The 23,186-nt window shown below is 40.8% G+C and overlaps 1 protein-coding gene across 1 annotated transcript in view; it reads right to left on the bottom strand.

The window, feature by feature from the left end:
* Window positions 1–14,346, bottom strand: part of LIN7A (lin-7 homolog A, crumbs cell polarity complex component) — a 44,074-nt gene extending 29,728 nt beyond the window's left edge. Inside the window, exon 1 of the mRNA XM_062491229.1 lies at window positions 14,067–14,346. Within this exon, the coding sequence (XP_062347213.1) occupies window positions 14,067–14,346 (280 nt within the window). The remainder of the gene's footprint in view (window positions 1–14,066) is intronic.
* Window positions 14,347–23,186: the final 8,840 nt, after the last annotated feature.

A 23,186-nucleotide genomic window follows, 5' to 3' on the forward strand; every position in this document is an offset into this window, starting at 1 on the left:
TTATTTGGTAGATGTTTAAAAAGCAAATGCATTTTCTAATACAGCTTTTACAACTTGAAAGCAAATTAGGAATCCACAGAATGAATCCTGGCTGGTCTGAACTTGGTGCTCTTTTACATTACCACTAAAATTGAGTACACCAGGCCTCAGCACACTCTGTAAGCTGTCAAGGCTGAGGTTTGACTTGGTAGATTTTGTGCTAGGTTTGTATTTGTTTCAGTTTAGTCAGGTTGAAAATTATTGGGAAAAATGTAGCAAATTATTTTAGCTAATGCGTATTTTATTAATGCTAAATGCGTCCCATTTAATACTTGTGTGACTTTTGAAAAAGAAGGTATGTGCATGTTTTATACTGCAAAATTATCTATCAAGATGTGTCTATCTAACCTTCCTTTTTTGTACTAGTCTATGAGAGAACTGGTTTGCCATCTCTAAAATAAATATATTATCCTCTGACTTAAGAGAATATTGGGCAATTAAACAGTAGCTGCAATGCTATGTTATATCAGTTGAGGTCAAACCAGTAATCACACAGAAACACAGTGTTTCTTTATTCTGGTAAGTACTCTAGAATTAAGTTGCTGGGTTGCTCCCAAAGCCAAAATATGCTGATCTCTTGTATTATCAAGGTATTAGAGAACAGGTTTCTCATCTTCTTGAGATCTTTCTATGCCGCATACCTGTTAATTCTGGAGACTGTCACTGCATTAGTATGCTAGTTACTAGAAAAAGTAAATGTGCTGCATAAACACCAGCCTTTGATAACTCAATGAGGTAAAACATCACTACAAATTGACAGGATACTTGGTAAATCTCTAAAATATTCACTAGCTTCACCACAGCATTACAGAATAATAATCCTGGAAATTTGCATGCTCTATTCTGTTGTGCCTGAAGACCTTTAATCAGGCTGAAGGTGAAGAATTTGCATGACATAACAGGTCCTTGTAATTGCCAATAGTTTTTCTTCCTCTAATACCTGCATTCAGGTTGAGTTATTCCTTTAAGCTCATGAGAATACATTCCAGAATTCTTAATGTTATTCAGTCAACTTTTTATCATAATTTCACAGGCCTACATATGATGCTTTATTATTTTTAGCAATCTTCGCCAAACACTGTCAAATGACAGCAGGTAAGCAATGGTTGGAAAATCAAAATTCAGTGGTGATTAGCAAAGTTCATTCATAATTCACAGCCAACAGCCCTAGTACATTGTATCACAGTATTTATGTGACTTCATGGTTAAACACCAGCTTTGGAAAAATTTCAGTGTCTATCTCTGGAAAATGTTCTGTATTATTAGAGTTCTGCTGTTCAGCCACTGGTTTATGCAACATGGCAAATCTTGCTCTTACAATACCAGACTGTCCAATATGCTTCCATTCACCTCTCTGGTGCCTCGCTATCAGCACAGTGCTCTCCTAAATTCAGAAATCCTTCCATTGATTTAGTATATTTATTTAGTCTAACCTGGACAGTTTGAAATGTTGAGGGAAAAGCAACCTTTTTTTTCATTTAAATTGGTATGTTTGTCTTGCCCCAAATTTCAAGCTAATCAGTAAGCGTAAAGATGTACTTCACCATGGTAAATCACACTTGATGTACAGGGAGCAACGAGCTAAACTGTTAGAAGACAGCAATATTATTTAACACTTCATAGTATGCATCTCTAAGTTCTATTCAAATTAATAAGAAGAAGCAAGATTAAGCAAGAATAATACTACCAGTGCTTTCACACTCTGATTTAGATGATATGGGTAGCAGTTACAGGTTTAATGCATTGTCACTTTACAGTCCTGTGGTTAAACATTACTATGAATGCATAAATAAAAATGTTAACAAAGAACAACAGTACAGAGTTCTCGTGACTCATCTTGTGGTGAGGATTTCAGCTGCCACACTTTTGACGTAGACATTGAGAGCTCAGCGATTCACCCTCAACTGTTGTTGCAGTCAATGAGGAAGAACAGACACTTTGAGGCCACAATTCATCTAACCTACTTTACATGAAATGAATTATACTCTGATGTGCCTTGTCCCTTTGTTGACTATAAAGGAAGACTACCTCAGATGTTAATGCCTGCATCCTACATATCAGATACCTACATCACTAGATATAAATATAGATACATCAGTAGATACAGATATCTATCCAGATATATAAAGAAAGACTCATGCAAATTTATCTCCATGCAGTCCAGGAGACATCATACCTCAGAAGAGTTACATTAGACAAGAGAAGTGTCATTATAAGGCAGGCCAATGTGGTTTCGATTTAAAGCTTTCTCAAATGACTTAACTAATGATTTTATGTTTTTTTTTTCTTCTTAATGTGTAAGAAAAAAGTCAGGAAATCATAAGCTATAATTGAGTATATGTCTGTTGTCTCATTTTGCCTGATGTGAGATGACTGCCCTCAAATACATTAATGGTATATCCCCATTAGTTTATACGTACATTCCCCCAATGCCTGGGGCAGGCTCATTTTCTCTGGCTACTCATCAGACCTTGTTTTAGTCTATATGTTTAAACCACACACAGACTCTGTTTGGGCTCTAGCTTTTCAGGCACACCACAGGCCTCAGAATTCAAGTTCTCTGCTTCAGTCCATTTTTCAGACACAGAGCCTGTGACCCAACTGCTGCACAACTTAGGACAGTGTTACATATCACAGGGTCTTCCAGCAGCTTCGGCAGCAACACCTGAACAAGGCAGGCTGGTGTGAGAGATCTGTTTTGCAAAATAACTTATAGAAAGGATAAAGTTTATTTGCAGGGGAAGCAGTTCCATCTGTGATCACAGACAGCAAACTGTTTTGAGACTTCTCCAGTATCCTCAACACCATGAAAGCCATTTAGAACTTTCTTCAGTCACTTTGGCTGTTTTGGGCAAACACTGAAATGATGACATTTCAGGCAAACTGGTCCTGAATACTGTGCTTAGCTCATTCAAACACAACATTCAAAAGGTTCCCTTAAACGAAAAAATATGCTGTGTTCTCTGAACCTTACAATGTCTTAAGTAATCTTGCACTGCTTCTTACTCTACTAAGTTTTGACTAGTGATTTCTGTTCTTATCCTCAGATAGGTGTTTTCGTAGCCTTAACCTAGCACGAAGGCCAACTGTGAGCACTGTATTTGCTTTGCTTTGGTCAATCTTCTTAGCATATTCATTACTGTACATAGATAGAACTAGTCCAGTTTTTTCCTTGAAGCCTTCACATATAAGTCACAGGAGCATCTTTATCAACAATTTCAGATTTGATTTGCTTGTGCATGTGTGAGATTGATCTGTAGAGTACTTAGAGCTATTAAGGGTTCAACAGTTACTTAGAGAAAGTGTCATGGTACTGTCACATTTCCAGTGCTGATTTTTAATGAAATAATAATGAATCATAGAATAGTAAAGCAAAAATCAATGGATAATTCAGAATCATTTCAATAAGATAAGCTTCACTGGCTTAATTCAAGGCCTGAACGGCAATCATGCAATTAGAATTTTTGGAGATGAACATTTAAAATTAACCTTAAATCCTAATAATTGTTAAACACTGATAAAATTTTTTCTTCCAAATTATTAGTTTCATTGCAATTTCTAAAGCAATCACAATGAGGAGGTGCATAAATACAAGTTTGAAAATTTTCACCAGAAGATTTTGCCATCTGTGAGAAAGATAAATTATAGCTACAGCAACCCTTTACGTTTGACAGCACTCAGTGCTTTGTATAGAAGACACTGAACACAGCATCAGTGTGAAAACAAGAAACCAAATTATCCTTTAAGAGAAAAGATCAAAACATAAAGCTGAAAACGCAAAGAACAAAAGAGCACTGAAAACTATGGTATTGCCTAATGCAATACTTAAAACAAAATCTCAGTATTTTTCCCTAAATTAGCTGTAGAGGGAAAGGAAAGAAAAATTCCTTTTTTAAAAGATAAAATTTCTTCCCTTTCTATGTAGTTTTGACTTTATAATGTTTCATCATACCTGCTCTTTCTGATCATAACTATGATTTATAGTTAGCCACACACTGACAAAAAGAACAGTTGAGACATGATTCGGATCCTTTCTTTTTGACTAGGCACAAATATAGTTGGCTACAAATATGATACAAAAAGACAAGAGGTTTTTTAAAGTTTATTTTGTATTCAAATAAGTATGTATTATTTATATAAGGAATATACAAGCATTTATTATTTACTGTTTCTTGCAGGAAGCAGGGTATTCTGTAATTTCTGGCTTTGTGTTATTTAAATTCTCAATCTTTCTGAAAGCATTTATTTAAAAAATAGAGATCACAGGTGTTAAAAGCAGTTATTTACCTACATATGACATGTGAAATGATGCTCTGTCCGCCTTCTTGAAAGTGGGAAATAACAAAAAAAAATCCTTTGAAGGACAGCTGTAACTTGCTCAGAAATTCAGTACTGTGAATACTGCTGGCCTTAATTCATTAAGCTCCTACAAGTTGAATTATGTGAAAGCAAGAATGCTGCCTGCTGCCTTCTCTAGCAGTAAACATCAGGTAAAGTGATGCCTTGATAACTTCACCAGCTTCTGTCTCTTGATCACATCGCTTGAACTTGTAGGATCAGTTCTGCGTCGGCAGACACTGCTCACGTGCTGGCACAAAGCTCCTTTAAACTCCTTCTTCTATAATTATCCTTTAAAAACTAAACAAAAGCACTCTGGACATTTGGCTGGAATGGCAAATGTAAACACTTTAGAGGCTCCGATTCCAGATCAAGGGTTGATACACTAACATAACCTGAGGACTTGGACATAACATTTATTTTTGTGTTTTAAAACTCAAATATATAGAGGAAAAACAATACAAATCAGGGAAGGAATTGAAAATTTGACTAAGCTAGAAGCAGAAAACAGGAATTATTATAAGGAATAAGCTAGCCTGAACAAAGAAAAATAGAAGGAAAGACAACACACTTTTCTCTTAGCTAAAATCCATTCTCTTGCTCCCCTGCCTAAGGAAAATCAAGTATTTATACACACTGTGTGAGCATCACGAAACAAAACTATTGGCCATATGGGCAACCTCATGCCTTTCCCACACTGCTATTTCCAGCATGTGTTTTTAGTCTGCATCACAGAGATTTTTGTTGGCAGGGAAGAAGACAGGAAGAGGAGAAAAAAGGACCCAACAGGTGTCTCACAAAGGGAGGTAGGGTTAGCTTAGGGATGCTAATTCTCCTTCACAACAGGCACTGTGTGTTGAGCCAAAGCAGTAACTCTCACTTTTTTCCTGCTCGTATGTTATTACTAGAGTCTCCTGCTGCCTCCCCTCAGTTCTTATCTCTCCAGCTAATCTTAGCCTTAAATCTCTTCATGTGATTACCAGAAAGATGAGAAAGATGGCTGTGGGCTACTGGCAAGTGTGCATAGTGACAATACAAATTGTCACTTGAAGTCTAGAATCAGAATTTTATCTTCTGTTTTTCTACATGGTATGAGAGTCTAATGAGACAGCAGTGAAAATACATAATTTGTGCAAAACAGGGTGCAACACAATAATTATATTCACATGTTTGACACTTTATTTGTAGATTTAGGTAATGAGAAGAGATTTAATATTCTGTCTTACATTTTAATGGATTTAACAATACTGCTTTTTGCAGATTGCATCTCTCTGGTACTTGGTTACATTCTAGTAATTTCTTAGGAAAGGAAAAAAAAACCCTGTTCTTTCAAAGTGTGTAGGTGAAAACCGACAACAGCAAGAAGAAAGTGATATAAATAAAATCCTTTGTTAATAAATCCCTGAAAAACGAGGCAGTACAGATTAGCTGCTAGCGGATTTCAACAACCGGCCACTGTTAGCTTTCAATTTTCAAATAAATATGATCTTTGAAGAAAGCTGTGACTTTTGAATTGCTGCAGCAAGTTACGAACAAAACCTTGGAACAGAAAGCTCACTGTCACCTTTGCAGTTCTGTTGCTTGGTGTCCTAGGTGTTGAATGATCCCAAAAACTGAAACAGGAGTTCTAGAACTCCTCTCAGGTTGCAGCTTGATTTTCCAGGCTATCTACCTAAGATGTGAGGGGCACACACTTTCACGTAGTTGTACCAGTAGAATGCAGAAGGTGACGTATAGGAACTCCAGAGCTATTACTATCATGTTACAAGACTGCCAGGCTACAGAGGAGATCAGGCATACAACCACCTATTTTTCCAATGACTGCTTCGTAGATTTGAAAGCCACGACGCCCTCTCAAGTTTCTCTGGTCTGTCTCTCTGTAACAAAGAACAGCTATATTATCTTTTTGCTACTGTGCTGATTCAGTAAGTACCGTTTCACAAAAACACAGCTGCCAAGTCTACTGAAAAGAGAAGAGGTGATGATACACCATTTCTGAGGGGTAGGACCGCTGCTGATGGCCACAGTTACACACCTAATCTGTCTCAAGTACATTCTTCCCCAGTGCTTAACTGATTGTAGAGGAATTGATTCCTTAAGGTCTAGGAGATTTACGTTTTCAGAAGACATGCTTGAAATAGAAAATTAAAGAGTTACTGGATGTGAAGGATTAGTGATTAAACATGGGCTTTTATCGAAAACACCCAGTAAAATGTAACTTTGGTTCAGGAGAAATAAACTAAGAGCCTATTTTCCGCAAAATAGGAAATTCTTCTATAATTATCCCTGTTTGAACAGAAACAAATCAATACTTTGATGCTCTGTGTATTCATGGATATGTCATTGTTCCATCTTTTAAAAAATAAAGGAAAATCATCCTCTGATCTCTTCTTGAGATATGACATTCCAATCAAGATTTTATCTCTCTTCTTCTAATCAAGATGTTTTCATCTCTTTTTTTCTTATAATTACTAGTAAAGTAGCAGTAAGGCAACAACACAATATGAGAAGCCATGTGCATTTCCTGGTAGCTTAGCTAAGTTGGATTTGTAAAATTTTAGTTTTATTTAACCACTCCCTTTTGGACCCTGGTAAAACAAGTTCTCAAATATGTACATACATCTTCCTCTTTATTTCACATCCCCAAGATCCAAGTTTGTGGTTTATACACTCAGGAAAATATTGTTATTAAAAGCCAATGTGTGTATATGTAAAAAATATCAATCAAATCTTCTCATCTGAATAGAGAATTAACAGTTGAATGTTTTTCATTCAGATGCTGACTCTTCAGCAAATGTCTCAGAAGAAGATTAAGATGAGATTAACTTTCAAAATTCCTGGATTTATACATACATGTACAGTTCACAGCACATTAGTAAATATTACTTTTAAAAATGTCAAAAATGCATCATGTAAAAAAAATGTTTTGTGAATCTGTCTTCCATGTGAAGGAAGGCAGACTCATAAATTCAGAGTTATTTGCTTCAAAACACTACCTGACTTAGCTTGGTCTCCTCTTAAATCCTTCCTTCTCATTATTTGTGCCTCTAACAAGTAACTGGAATTATTAGTTCTACTTAATTCATATTTCAAATTCTATTGCATCACCTTCAAGAACAGTATTATGTATTCAAATAACACAGGTCAGACAAAAACTTGTAGTTTTATTTTTTGCACTTGCATGAAGGTCATCTATGTTAAGGAGAAATGGGCATATATTTGCAAACTCAAAGGGCAAATAATCTTATGCAAAAAGCTGATTACATCATTTGTTACATTTTCCAAAAAACTTTCTTTCTGGTAACATCATCAGAGAAGTCCAACTCAAGTAACAGAATAGAATTAAGAAATTTGTTTATTTACAATTACATGAGAAGATTAATACATTCTTCTGAAGTTATGAAACTGTCTCTCAGGCATCAGTGTGAAACTGAAATATGTATGACCTAGCATAGTGATGCTATTTAGAAAGCAAATTCTTCATTTGCAACATTATTTGTAAATAGCATACATTTACAGCATAGAAAATAGTACCCCTCATGCCTTCTAGTCACTAACACTCTTGCAACCTGTTGCAAGTGGTGAATCTTGCAACTGTGCAGGCTCATGCCACAGCAGGTGCTCTTAGAGGGGTCAAAAGCCGGATACACGTGAGTTCACCGTACCGTTTTCCTCTATGGAGGATAAATTCAGATAGACGAAAATGATTCATTCACTGCTATCATGTCTGAAGAACATTTTCATCCAGGGAGAGCAGGAAGAATTCAAGGTCCCTGCACTGCCATCGATTTTGAAGGTGCCTCACAAATCTGTCCTGACAGCACATCCATCTTCTGCAGACTCTGCCTTCTTATTAGTTACATGTTTCTGAAGGAAATGCAATGGAGAATTCAGAGTTTTCCCCCTCTGCACTTCCCAAAGGTGACTTAAAAGCTTCCATGAGTTTTGTAGACGTTTCCGTCTGTCCACATACAGGTGCAGCTCCCAATTTTCATGTCACCAGGCATCACTCTGGGCTGAAGGACAAGGCCCTACCTACAAGGGGAAGCCCAACCTAAAAGATGTGTTCCTGCAGGTGCCCAGCCACCTCAGGCGTATCCTACCTTGCACAGGGCTCCCATGTGTCCCAGCACCTCTTCAGGTGAGGGTTCTAGAGAGACATTTAAGCTGGACATGCGTACTAAATTTTAAACCCATGGTTTTTTACACCACTCATGAACATCAGACATGTATTTGCTCCCATGACATGACAGAGGGTATTTGCTTCCACTACAGCTCTAGAGTTCCAGGTGGCACAGCTGAACCACACACTGAACTAACCAATGCTTCAACTGCACAGATCCTCATAAAGCAGTCACCCCAGTCAACACCCACAACCAACTGTCTCAATCAACTTACCTTAATCCATCATTTCAGAAAAAAGCATTTTTAGAAAATCAAATAAATTGTACAATAATTATGTAAAAAACCCTCAAACATTTTGGCCTGAAACTGGAATTGTCACTTAGTTTCCTGTCCCTACAAACAATAGCTTTTTTTTTTTCCTTGGAAGAATGAATTTGGTTATTTGTGTGTCCTCAGTTGGCACATCAAGAAGAGAAATGTAAGACTTGAAGTGTGTGGCACTTGCAGAAGGATTTTTCGATTTTAGCATGCTAGGCTGAAGAGTAAGAGAAGACATCCCCACGACAGACAGGCAGCCAGGCAGGGAACAGCACATCACTTAGCACTGCTCCACAGGGCTTCACCCTGTGCAAAAGAGATCTGGCTTTATGCTGCTCCCCTGTCAAGGACTGTATTTCACACGTTATGAATCTGATTTTCTCTTCCTGACGAGTATGTTTTATTTTTTTCCAGGGTAATATGCATTATAATAATATATGCACAATCTAATGCAACTTATATTCAATACAATTTCTGTTTTATACATATATATAGGCACAGATGGGGAAAAAATCCCCAATTATGTAGGCTATGTGGATGTAGTGAGAAGAAAAATTAGAAGAAGAGATCAAGAAAAAGGAAGGAGCTAGCAAGTACCCATTCATATTAATGGTCAGGTGCCATCTACTACCACATCTGAAGTTTGTCTAACAGCTAACAGGGCTAATTCCAAGCCCATTGATATTCTCATTTATTGTCACTGAACACGGTGCTTTATAATGTATTTTCAGGAAGTTTTGGGACACCCACTCCACTAGAAAAATATCTGCTTGAATTTGTAAAAAAAAACCAGAACTCAGTTATGCATTATAGCCAAACGGCAAGAAATCTTTCAATTTCCAAGGACGTATTTGAAATCAAGAGAAATTTGTTTGTCAATAGCCAATAGCTATGATTTTGTTATGAAACTTCACAGGGATTAAAGTATCAGCACTGTATATTCAGTCTATTCAAATTTCTTCTTTTACCCCCAGTCACATTGAGAAGTGAAGTGAAACCATCAGTGACATGAATAGCACCTATATAGGGAAAACCATAGGACATGGAGGACATGGATTATCAACAAAAGGTAGCTGAAAGTCCCCCTTCATATAAAAAGACAACCTTGTTCTTGATCAGGAGGTGGTCTTTGTATATGCTAATTGTGTATCATCAAAAACAAGAACGTGCCCTTTTAAAGCTGCTATTTCCATGATCCTATTCAGAGGAACTGGGACTGAGTTTTTGCAGCAGTTTGAGAAAACACATGGTCAGTTTTCTTTTGAAGCAGTTTTTTGAAGCAGTGAAAAATACAAGCAAAATTTGAATTAAGGTTTATAAAAAAATGTGTCAGACATTAGTCAAATAAAAAGTTCAGATAGAGAGGAACATCTGTAATGCATAGCTAGAAAGATGCCTCCTTCAATTTGCAGGCCTCCATATGACCACTCCTTAAATGTGCACCAAGGGAAGCACAGAAATCTATTCCCTTCTAACATATTTCCAGGAAGGTACAGTACTTGTAGAAAATTCTTTCATCAGACTGTGTTAAAACAGTCTAAGTCATCCCACCCACAATAAGCTTGCTTTTATGTCTCATTGCTTAGAACGTGTACCTGCAGCACACAGGAACTCACAGGATGACTTCATATAACCATGAGGAGGCTAAACTGGTTGGGGGAGATGACACTGCACTTGGAGAAAAGCAGAACATTGCTGCTGCTGCTGCTGTATGCAGCATTTGAGAAAATGCAGGCTGGTGAGGTGCTGAGAGTCACCAGACAGCAGAAGAACTGAGGATTAGAGGAGGAAATTGGGTTTCCAGTGAAAATGGATAAAGATTAAGGGCAACGCACAGAGCAATGGAGTCAACTGCACCAGGGCTTTGAGAAGAGCAAGGCAACAGAAGGCAGTGTGTTAGGGAGACCTGGGGCTCTGGATAATAAAGGGAAAGGCAGCTACTGTTGGTCATGGAGTAGGGTGATGCAATGGCTCTGTGGAAGACAAAGAACATTGAGAGGAGAGGCAAAGGCAGTAAGATGTGATGAGAGGTATGCCAATACAAATAAACACTGGGAAAATGCCAACTAACTGCAACCAGAGCTGTCTGTCAGCGTCAACAAAGCTCTTACTGAAGACATACCTGTTGAAGAAGTGAAAAGTAACTGTATAGGTGTTTTTAAACATTTCTCTTTTGGACTGAAGTGACTATTTTGTGGTTTTTCATGGAGATAAATTAAGCTGGGAATGTACTTAAAATCCATAACCTTGAATGTAAAATTAAAAGAAAAAATCCCAAGTTTGCCTTTTTTTTTTTTGCTTGTTAGACATTACTGTAACATTGTCTTTACCTGAAACAATGTATAGCTCCTATATCTTGAAGGTTTAAGCTTTGAACCTGCCTGGAAAATTCCACCAGTTAGCTCTGATGGACACCAGAGATTACTGATGGGATGCTACTGATTCAGGGTGTAAGACATTTGCAATAAAGGTAGGAAGGGAGCACTTTCTCAGAGAGAAGACTCACTTGGCTGTTGGAAGACACCCAGCAGGCACCTTCCTCTCCCAAAGGTCCCAGTTGCTGGGGCCACCTTCCCCTAAGTGGTACCACTCCTCACTGCAGTGCCTTAGGTTTACTTCCTGAAACAGTTGCTGATTTCTTCCCGTTCTTCCAACAGAGCACCACGCAAAGGTCAGGCAAAAAGCCTTAGAGATTAAACTGTAAGTGATTAAAATTTCCATTATTTTGTGAACTTCTTATACATATTAAAGAGCCCTAATGGAACTTGCACACATTTGTGCAGGTAGAAAGGCACATGATGATAGGAATTAAGGAAATTAATTCCTGTGCTTTGGACTGAAGTAATCTTCCAGAATATAATTGGCTTTCAATCATTCACACACACCATGCCCTTCACCTTTAAATGGTAATGCATTTTACTCTACAGGTTTTGAATGACATTTACATCAGGCTTTAAGAAAGCTCCCATCTATGTACTTGAATACAGTCAATATATTTTGTCCATGTCAGAGCGTAGTTCAGATTTCTAAAACACACACACACATATATATATATATATATATATATATATATATATATATATATAATCTCCTTATGATGTTTTACCATGTCAGTGACCCATAACAAGGAGGAATGCAGAACACTTCCTGGGCAGAGATCATGCAGCAATTTCCCCAGAAACACACAGGTAACAATACCACCTCTTCTGAAACACACCCTATTTTCTTGCTGTGCTGAGCTCCCTGTGGGGACATCGTGAAATGTATACAAAGGTACAAGACTTTTCAAGGCTATGCCTAGACCACAGCAGAGAAGGCATAGTGGCAAGGCATAGTGACAGTAAACATGGCTCATCTGCTTTAACCAAAACAACAGGAATCCAGAAAATCTCACTATGTAGAACTTTCCCTCTCCCATGACTGTGAAAGAAAGACTACAGAATAAATATTTGGAAGCAGTAGTTGCCTCTGGAGTTGCTTCAGCCTATCCTCTACAGTTGATGCAGCAGCATGTTACAAGTGATGAAGTGCATCCCTCTGACGAAATGGCCTTCTGCAAGCCAGGTGCACTGTTTAAATCTATTTCCTCTTGCCTGTGTTTTTGTTTTGCACATCACATCCTATCATTCTGTGATGTTTTATCTCACTCACACTAATACCAGCCATGGCAGACAACCAGGGAGACTACAACACTGGTATGCCTGCCAAATGGTTAGGCATATTCTGGACACAGACAACAGATGCTTATATTTAAATTAGGACTAATTTGCATTTTGTGTATTATGGAATTTTTAAAGCATAGTTTTACAAAAAGGGGTGTATAATTCTGAAATAGTAATATTTCTTTTGAAATCCAGGTTTGCTAATGGATTGCCATCTGTTCAACCCATTGCCAGAAAGTAGATTTGTCCTGCTTACTGAAAACAGTATTAGGGTGAAACTGTAGATTATACAGTGGATTTCTGAGCAGTTTAATTTAAAGTGCAGGCTAACACTTTGCTATTTCAGTAAAAATAACTTTAGCTTCTCCCGTTCTACTAATGCTGGAATCCAAGCCCAGCAAACTGTATTTGGAGTACTTTGTAGGCTGTTTTCCTCTCAACTGGGTTCTAGAAAAGGTGCATACGTCTCCTTTACAATTTTCAAACTGAATTTGTGTTTCATGTGCATAGGATTCACAGGAAAAAAAAAAATCTCCATCTTACTTCAACAACCCATCTTAGTCCTCTTAGTCCTTTAGGAAAAAACCCCAAACATTTAAAACACCAAGGCACTGGCCTCAATTATGCTTTCAAGAGTACAAGATTTATAGGGACTGGGAGCCTCTTGGAGCCTCTGCATGCAAGTGAGGAAGAAGGACACGTCGGCAATTCAGAATGCCGTACTGGGAGCTGATGGACCTCTACCCGATGGAGCAGTAGGAGCAAAGTTGCTCTCCCTAGTAACCCACAGAAATCTAAACCGTGTTACGGGAACAACTGCACTGCAAGGGAGAGTTTCAATTTTTACAGCCTGGAGGCAAAAGTTTAATCGTAAACTTCAAGATTTCAGCACCGTCTTACGCGATAAGGTTACGGACACAGTCTCAAGGCTACCCAAACACCGACGCTCTCCCCACCCGGACCGAGTAGCTGTCCACGGGAATACGCAGAACCGTTCTTTTACATGCGAATGGACAAGTTGCAGTCACGGATCCCCGCCCCGCACAACCCCGCGCAAGCCCCCAAAAAGCCGCATTTTGCCGGCAAACGACGCTCTCGTCGGGAGGTTCGGGCTCCCCGAACACTGCCCCGCCACCGAGCATTCCCTGCCGAAACACCCGCGGGGGTGGCGACGGGGGGCCTCGGCGCCGAGCCACGGCCGGGGGCGGCCACGGGGAAGGCTCGCAGGGCGGGGACGGCGGAGCGGCACCGAGGAGCGCCTCCGGACCGGAGCGCTGACCGCGGAGCCGCGTCCTGCGCTTGCGGCACCGCTGCGCTGCCGGCGGTGGGGTACCTGCCCCATCCCGGCCCCTGCCCGCATAAAGTTTTATCTCCTCCGTTTCAGACCTTCTCCCTCCGCCCACCTGAGCGAGCCCCGCGGGTAGGCGCGTCCCCGCTGCCCGCCGCTACAGCCGGCCCCGGGCACTGCGGAGCCGGAGCGCCGCCGCGCTGGAGCTGCGGGGACAGACCCGGCGCTTGCCGCGGTGGCCCCCGAGCAGGGCGGCCGGGGAGGCGCGGCCGGGGAGCGGCGGCAGCCGCGCTTACCTCTGTCCAGCGTGAGCGGCTGGACCGCTGTCAGTGTCGCCATGTCTGCGGCGGGGCTGGAGCCCGAATGACGCGCGGCTCCGGCACCGGCGTGGAGTGCGGGGAAGGGCGGGGAGGAGGCTGGCAGGGAGAGGGGGCGGAGGAGGAGGGTGGCTCCGTGGGAGGAGGAGGCGAGCGGGGCGGAGAAGGTGCCCGAGGGTGGGCGGCTCATCGCACACGGGCCGCCGCGATGCTGCGGGCGCAGGGCGGCCCGGCGAGGCCCGGCGCGGGCTGCCGGCATCGCTGCTGTGCTGCAGGAGCTGGGCCCGGCGAGCGGCCCCCGCCTCACCGCGCTCGCCTCGGGACAGAGACCGGGCACCGCGGAGACGGCAGCAGCCCGGGCTGTGCTCGGGGGGGGGGCGCGGTTCGCCGCCGGTCCCGCCGCCCCAGGGATGCCGCAGCTGCCGACGGAGGAAGGGAGAGGGGCGAGGGCGGGAGCTCCGCAGCGCCGCGGGGCGGGGAGGATCGGCGGGGCCGGATCCTGCGGCCCGGCCGGGGGCGGTGGGCCGGGCCGGGCCTGGGCAGCTGTACGGGGCGCGGTGTGCCTCGGTGAGGCCCTGCTCCGAAGGCTGCCTGCGGGGAAGGAAAATCCACGCGCGGAGCCGGGAGAGGCCGTTCCTGGCATTGTACAGGGCCTTGGATTAAGGGACGTATCATGTAGCCGCCCTTTGGATGGACCAAAGCGTCGGCCTCATCAGTCCGGCCATCATCTCTTTCCTAAGTGCTATGTTCGGCCGGGCATCCTTAAGAAAGGATGCACACACACCAGCTCTCCGCCGCGAGGGGTTGGTCACAGACGCGTGGCCGCCGCCTCTTGTAGGTCAGCCGCTGCTGGTGAGAACAGGGAGGCGCCTGTTAAAGACCATCCACGAAGGTGGAATTTACTGGAGTTCTGCGAGGGTTGTCGGCAGCCTTCTGGTTTTCTACCGTTGTCCCCAAGAAGAGAAAGGAAGGTGGTCAGCTGCCATCCAAGAAAGGTGTGGCAGAGCTCCACTGAGTTTCTGCTGCTTTCTCTTTGGTAGATGATGGTGTAGAGGAATAAATGATTGAGTGAAGAATGGTGTCCTATTTTACTTTCCCTGTGTAGCACCTGTGCACCCTAGGCTCATTTGGAATGCTGGGATAAAGGGCAAGGTAGCGTTCTTCTCCTCATCCACTATTTTGTCTACCACAGAGGATTTGAAAGTACAGCCGTTCAAGGTTTCACATGAATAAAAGTTTTCAGCTGCAAGGATATTTAGTATAGGGAATTAGGGAAGCTATGTAAAAATTGCCATTAAAAGTTTTCAGAGCAGATAAAAAATATATTTTGCTGTTTTAAAATTAGTGGAATTAAAATAATGTATATATGAACCACCCACTTCTGATAAACTGAATTCAGCACAAATTCATCTAATTAACAACAAACATTAGCATATTTGGTTATCTTGACAAGAAAATGTTTCAATTAGCTAAAATATCAAAAGATGAGAAATAGTTCCTGCAAACAGTTTTTAAAATCAAAATTAACATCAGGATTGTTATTATGCAATTTTTATGTACTTGCATAGCAGCTGGGTTGACATAAAGTGTAATGGCTCCCCTTAAGTAGTCACGTTACTGTATATTAGATTCATAGTCCCAAATGGTGAAGAAATAAACATTTGGAACTATGACAACATTCATGCAATTATGACATTTAAAAAAACTGTTAAAGATACAGAAGTGTGTTCAAATAACGTTAAGAGCAATGTGACAGGTAAATTAGCCTACAAAGTTGCTTTCCATATAGGACTTCATAACCCTCAGACCTGCTTTCTTACTATCTTGCAAACAAGACATTTTGAAGCAAAATGCTGTCATAACAATAACTTCTCTACCAATAAATCTGTAGCATTAATGCCAAGAGCAGGGTGCCTGTGGAAAGCAATAAGGTCCTTCTGGATTTATCTTTTATCTACTGCTGGTCAGTTTTTGTGTGCTTCAAGGACTAATTGGCACTTGGACAAGAGATTTGAATAGAAGTTTGAGAAGCACACAAAGATGAAAAGCAGCATTTGCTGAAATTAATCTTCTAATCAGCATAGCTGCATAGTTAGTTCCCAAGAATGTTAAAGACCTAGAGGAGAAACACTTTAAGCAGCTGAACTTTTGCAGAAAATTGCAGAAGTCGTACAGCTGAAATTAGCAACTGGAGAAAGGAGGTGGAATGAGGCAGTAGCTCTTGCTTTGCTAACTCCCAGGAGCAATGGAGGACACTAACAGCAAAAGTTAGCAGTCAAAAAAGAAAGAGTACTAGCCAGCCTGCTGTCTTAGAAGGTATACCTTTTTTGGACAGAAACAAGTGGTCTGACTCTCAGTCTTGTTGTTTCCTTGGGCTGTATCGGACCTTTTACTTCAATAGCACATGCTGTTTACTGAACCAGTGAAATTAGACTGAATTAACGGATTTTATATCTGCTACATGTTCTATAAACTAACACTTCTCTAACAGATAGTCAGTGGTCAGATGCTGGTAAACAAGGCTGTTGCTAATAAGGTGTCTGTATACTTTTTGTGGCTAAATTTTTGAACTAAATTTTGCATTTTTTTTTCAAATACCTAAAATGTGGTCATAAAGGCTTCCATGGCTATGCTCTTAGATAATACAGATTTTATAATATAAAATCCCCCCCCCTCCCCCCAACACACACATTCTGATGGTCATCTTCTAGTAAAACAGATTGTTTAAAACCCCATCCATCCTAGTCTTGAACACTTCCAGGGATGGAGCATCCACGTTTCTGGGCAACTTTTTTCCAGTGTCTTAAGTCTTCTCATAGTGAAGAAATTTTTTCTAATATCTAATCTAGACCTCTCCTCTTTCAGTTTGTGCCTTGCACTTCAGCACAACCGAAAGCAAAGATTGCAGAAGTGTTGTAATGTGTTGTGAATGCTCAGAAGACTGAGGATTTTTGTCATCATTCAGATTTGCTTTTTGAGTAACATTTTGCATCTAAAGGGGGAGGAAACTTTCAATTAAAAAAAATAAAATCCACAGGTTATTTTCCATGCAGTTTCCATGGCAGAACTTGCTATTTGAGAAATTCAATGGTTTAACAGCAGCTTGTTTATTGGGCAAAGAGCTGCACTGGTTACTCATAAGAAATGTGATTTAGTGCTTTCTGAGAACTATATGCGTTTCTCACAAGTACAGTTCATTTTGTCCCAGGAGAGCCATGTCATCTCAAATAATATTTCAGGTGAGCTGGATGCACAGCTACCATGGACACACAGCTGTGTATAGTTCAGTATTTTTCCACTGTACTACCCTGTACCGCAGAACTGCACTTCCCTACAGGACTCATTTTACATTCTAGTATTGTGTAATGGGTTACTTCTTGTAGATTGTGCAATTACTGTGTTTTTTTCCCAAGCACTGAAATCAATTTGGCTTTTTTTTCTTTCCAGTTTTGCTAAAGATTTAATTGAAGTTGACAACAGGGGGAACAGGGTCAAGCTTTGCCAAAATTCTCCTTGGGCTATGTTGAAATTCAGGTGGAGGGTCTGCTCTGTCCAGTGAGTTTCCACCTATAATCTGTAGAATCCTGTAAGTGGATGCAGCCTCTTAAAAAATAATTGCTGCAAAAGCTAAGAACAGCAAACCTGTTGCTGGTAGACCTACATTTGCTGTTGGGAAAAGTGTGTTGTGCCTAGGTGGGCACGGTCCCCCCTTTCTTTTAGGCAGGGAAGCAGTTTAAATGCAGTTATAAATCAGACCTTCAATCTGTTATTACCTTTGGATACATATGAAATCTGAAACCTGAATCCCTTTTTTACTCTGACTTTACTTACTTTGTCTGTTTTAAGAATGAGATTATCACTTTGTCAGTACTGGGGACCTTTGAGAAAAGTGAAAATTATCCTTTATGCAACCAGAGACATCTTCAGTTAGTTTGTTTAATGCCAGTAAAATCTTCACCTGCAAGCACTCTACCTGTAGTGGAAACAAGCCCATAATGAATGAATTCACAAAGTGTTTTTAGTTATTTGAACAACTGAACAGAAGTATTGATTTGCTCTCCTCAGAGACCAACATAATGAATTATCCACCTATACTCTTTGTCCAGTCTATTAATATACATTTGAATAGAATTTTTGGATCAATGTGATTTCTTAACCAGAAGCTTTTGAATGGGAAAATCCCCAACCCTACAAATAAGTAGACTTGTCCAAAGAAATATGTTTGCTGATTTTGCTTCACTGGGTTTCTTACTGTTTTCCTCAAAACCTCCCTATATATGGAATGACAGAGAAAGAATATGTGTTTTGAAATAGATACTTTTTAAAAATGTAAAATTGAAGAACATGTGTTTTTAACAAGTTTTAGAATTATCATCGTTGAACTAATAGTGATATTTACCAGAAGGTGCACAGTCAACTAAGGAGGCATAAGAAAAAAAAGTGCAAGGACAAACCACACTTGCATAAAATTGCCACAGCTAATTAATTTTGGAGCATGAACAGTGCAACAGATAACATTATGTATAATGTTATAATTTTCTATCGTATATCAAATATGTCTTGTATTTCCTGAAACTTAGTCCTGTGTTAATTTTCATGGGAGATCAGTGATATTATGGTTTGCATATGAAAATGGGTGGCACCTTGATTATAAGAAGTTATTGTAATTAACACTGATTTTAGTATACTCTGTAAGTACCTTTTTGAAGTCATAAAAATTAAAATATGATTAAGAAGCCCTTTTGGGATCTAGAGTACATTTTCACACTTTAATTAGGAAGTGTAGGAAAGCAAGCTGCTTCTACAGATGATGTGTGTACAGCCGTATGAATCAGGAGAGGTTTAGGTTGAATATCAGGTAAAAGATTTTCACCCAGAGAGTGGTTGGGCACTGGAACAGGCTCCCTAGGGCACCAAGCCTGACAGACTTCAAGAAGTGTTTGGGATAATGCTTTGGGGTACATGTGGGACGCTTGGGGTGTCCTGTGCAGGGCCAGAGTTGGACTCGATGGTCCTGAGAGATCCCTTCCAACTCAGCATATTCTATGATTCTACTTAAGTACATGTGGGGACCAGAATGTCAGGGTGACTGATTATTCCTGTTGAGAATATAACTTTTTCTTCAGAGGGGAGGAGCAACAAGGGGAAATACAGTTAAGTTTCCTTGGTGTGAGAAGTAGTTTGATGTACATCTCCGCACCTCCAATCAGAATCACTTCAGAGCTGATCTGTGTGACACTGTGATCTCCTTGCTTACTGCAATGCAGTCATGCTTACTTGCCAAGTTACTCTACTTCCTTCATCTGCCTCCCAGAGGCAAAAACAGCTCCAGGACCTGTGTGGGTTTTAGTTGCATACAGATGCTGATAAGACTATGTGTAGTCCCAGTAAACTTATTTGACTAGAGGCAGTTTGAAGTCTTAGTTCCTGAGCTGGAGAGTCTGCAAGACTAGTCTGGCAAACATCTGGGTGTACTCTATCTTTGCTGTCACTGCGGTTAATTAATGTGAGAACATATATCTGAGTAAGTTCAGAATCTAATTAAATGACATATACAATATTTTCTTCCTGGAAGGCCTTCAGGAAAGTATGTACAGATTTAAGGTTCTTGACTAATTTTTTTGAGAACTTACTTTTAATATTGAAAACACTTCCTTTTGCGGTATACTACAGTCTTGAAGAAGGATTTTTCACAAGGGTATGTCATGATAGGATAAGGGAGAATGGCTTCAACATGAACGAGGGCACGTTTAGAGTAGATATAAGGAAGAATTTCTTTACTGTGAAGGTGGTGAGCCACTGGCACTGGTTGCCCAGAAAAGCTGTGCCTGCTCCATCCCTGGGAGGGTTCAAGGCCAGGCTGGATGGGGCTTTGAGCAGCATGATCTAGTGGGAGGTGTCCCTGCCCATGCCAGGGGGTGTGTGGTATGGAACCAGATGAGATAAAGGTCCCTTCCAACCCATACCATTCCATAATTCTGTGTTTCTGTACTAACTAACAGTATTATCCAACACATGCTGTTGTTCATCTGCTCATAGCCTTCAGATGACATCATTCTGGTAAATTTGCTCTTCATTCACATTCAAAGCCATCAGCTTTGCTTTCAAGTTGACCCATGTTATTTTCCAGGCCAGAGACTAAATTCTCAATTTTTTTTTTCATTGCAATGACTGCAGCACTGTCAAATGTTTATATCTAACTTTTAAAAGAAAAACCATTTGAAGAAATAGACAATACTGTTGGGATTAACACCAGGTCATAGGTGTCTTCTGCCCTGGTTTCTCCACAGCCACTGATGATGAACAAGGCTCATCTTAGCAGGACTTTTGTCACATCTGTCATCAAACAATGAGCCTCCACTTTTTCTCCAGGTCTGTTTAAGTGCCTGCCCTTATGGTCTAGTCTGTCTCACCTGCAGGGCTGCAATGAGCCTGTAAGTGCTTCATACTGAAGCTCTGTTTTATGGTCCCATCTCTCTGCACTGGCACAAGAAACCACCTTTTGTTGCATGGCTTTGCCTAGCTGAGCAAATTCCCTTCAAGGACAGCTAGTTAATCGTGCTTGACAAACAGCCCTTGGAGGCAGTGGCTCTGAGCATGATGACTGCAGGGTAGTTGCCAGTTTGCTTCTAATTGCTTGGTAATTGATGTGAGGGTGTGGACATAGTGATCAGCCCAGGTTTTTACCTTGTAATCTGTTTCCTGTGCAGGGGCACAGTAATATATGAGTATCCCCAACCAAGGCCTTCTGCTTTACCACAGAGTGAGGTGGTAGGGTGAGGGGGAGAAATCATCAGAGAAAAAACATGTCCTGGCTTGATACTACTCAGCTTATTTTTTCTGAGTTCAGCTTTGTTCTTTCATTTCAGTAATACTTTTTTGTCGTTTGTTTGTTTGTTTTGTTTTTTGTTTTTGTTTGTTTTGGGGGTTTTGTTTGTTTTTTTTGTTTGTTTTCTTTTTTTTTACAATGCCTACGTGTACCCTGGGCAGTATATGCACTTCATGTACTGAATTGCCCTAGATGCATTGAGAATCTGCACTAAGTTTAAAAAATCTAGCTAAAACTTAAGCTAAAAAACTTGGCTAAAAAATCAGTGAAGATACAGCACTGATTTTATGGTAAGGGAATGCATCCTCACAATCCTCAACAGAATTAATCTGAGGAAAGGCAGAAGTGTACTGCTGATCTTTATTGTCAACTTTCTTTACAGGGAGAATTTCATACACTGAGAGCAAACCTTTCAAATCCTGCTCTTGTCCAGCACCTTTCCTGCAGTTACACCTGCATCTCACTTATCATCACCAGTGCAATACATTTAGTTTTCCTATCCAGGATCCTCTCCACTAGATATACCCACTGAATTATCTGGTAACTGCCAGTGAGTACTGGAGGTGCACTGTTGAAATCATGCCAGGATAAGGTCCCATATACAATGACATGCAGCTACAAGAATCCTGGACCAGCCTAATACTGTTATTAATAGTATTAATGATAAGGCCTATCACTACAGTTCCTCCTATTGTCTTGATAGCTGCCCTTTTTATCACTTGATATCTTATGTGCTAGGAGAGACAGAAGGACTTGTTAAATCTGAGTGATCAGAGTAAGTTTGAGTCCAGCAACTTTACCTCATGTCTCCAGATCCAGTTTGTCTGTGGCAGCTCGAGAATGTCCCCTGATTTTCCTCACTGCTCTGAGTTACTAACCAGGATGGAGTATGAGACCTGTACAATGTCTGTCATTATAAAGACTGAAGTAAATTAGCTTTGCTGAAGCCAAGAGGACTCCATAAGGTTGAACATTTCTGTGTCACATTCTTCAGTGCTGTGTATGAAACCTGCGTGGGCAGTCAAGCTTTGACTTGATTATGCATCACTAAGAAAATGTCAATGGATTTCAGATGTGGAGAACTGGGTATTAGAGCACCAAACAGCTCAGAAACTCAGCAAGGACAATAGCAAGAGAAGGGCACTGATACCAGCAGACTGTGGTATAGGAATTTGCTTGAGATGTCATTTTTTCTTTGGCTCTCTTCCTACAAAAGGTCTCAATGTTGCAGTTAACTAATTTTTTTTCCTTCTGAAGTGAAACTAAAGAGACTATTCTGAGCTTGAGTTCTCTGGCAGCAAGAAAGGAAACTCTTTATCTCATAGATGGGCCAGTGAGGGTTTTAAAACCTGGGTTGTTTTTTTTTCCTCTCCTGTGGATACCTGTGGATTCTTAGTATCCATGCAAAAGGAAATCTGGGTCTGTTTTCCTAGGCTGTGAAGGATTTCAAAACTGTCTTTTACTATGTAAAACTACAGAACTAATAACTCCAGGATATTTCCAAGAGAACAGGACTATTATGATCTACTATTATTATTTAAGAAGTGCAGGGGATTTCAGGATCTTGATTCACATTGTTCTTCTGGTTCAGGATTAGAAATATAAGGTGTGGTGCTGAAAAGATCTCCCCCCTCTATATTCAGACCTTGCAACACCATCCCCCATCAATTATGTGTGCTTTACACTTTCATTCTGTGTAGATGTTGGAGGAGAATCTTTTTCCCAAACACTGCTCATCTTCCAGGCCAACAATGTAGAAGCAGAAGGCTGCCTGAACTCCATGGTCTTGCTGAAGGTGAGCCTGCTTGCAGGGAACGCTGCCGTGCAATGAGAGACAGCAGTCCTGACAGGGCTCTGACACCTTCTATTTGTGCTGTATGGCAAAATGCTGTCTGCTGGCAGGGGAGATCCTTCCATATTTGCTTTGCTGGAAAGCTTACTGAAACTTTATTGGGTACAGGGTTTGGGTTTCCAATCCCTATCTTGCACTTGATTGATCTGAGACGTCACTGGACTTGTCCAGGCCTCAATAGGAAGATTAGTGCCATTTCTTCCATTTGCATGCAAACAATCAAGTCAAGTGAAGGCCAGTCAATTTTTCAAGAGAAGACAGTGTATTCTTGTTTCCTGATGGAGCAATTTCATGTGTCTATGCTGATTTGATAGATGGAGCAAGTTAAGTCAAGGGAGAATGATAAAGCTGGTCAAGACCCCAAGATGCAGGTAGTTCAGCCAACGAAGTCCCATATAAACAGAATCCAGATCTATGG

Source organism: Cinclus cinclus, chromosome 4 (genome assembly GCF_963662255.1).
Source record: "Cinclus cinclus chromosome 4, bCinCin1.1, whole genome shotgun sequence".
NCBI lineage: Eukaryota > Metazoa > Chordata > Aves > Passeriformes > Cinclidae > Cinclus > Cinclus cinclus.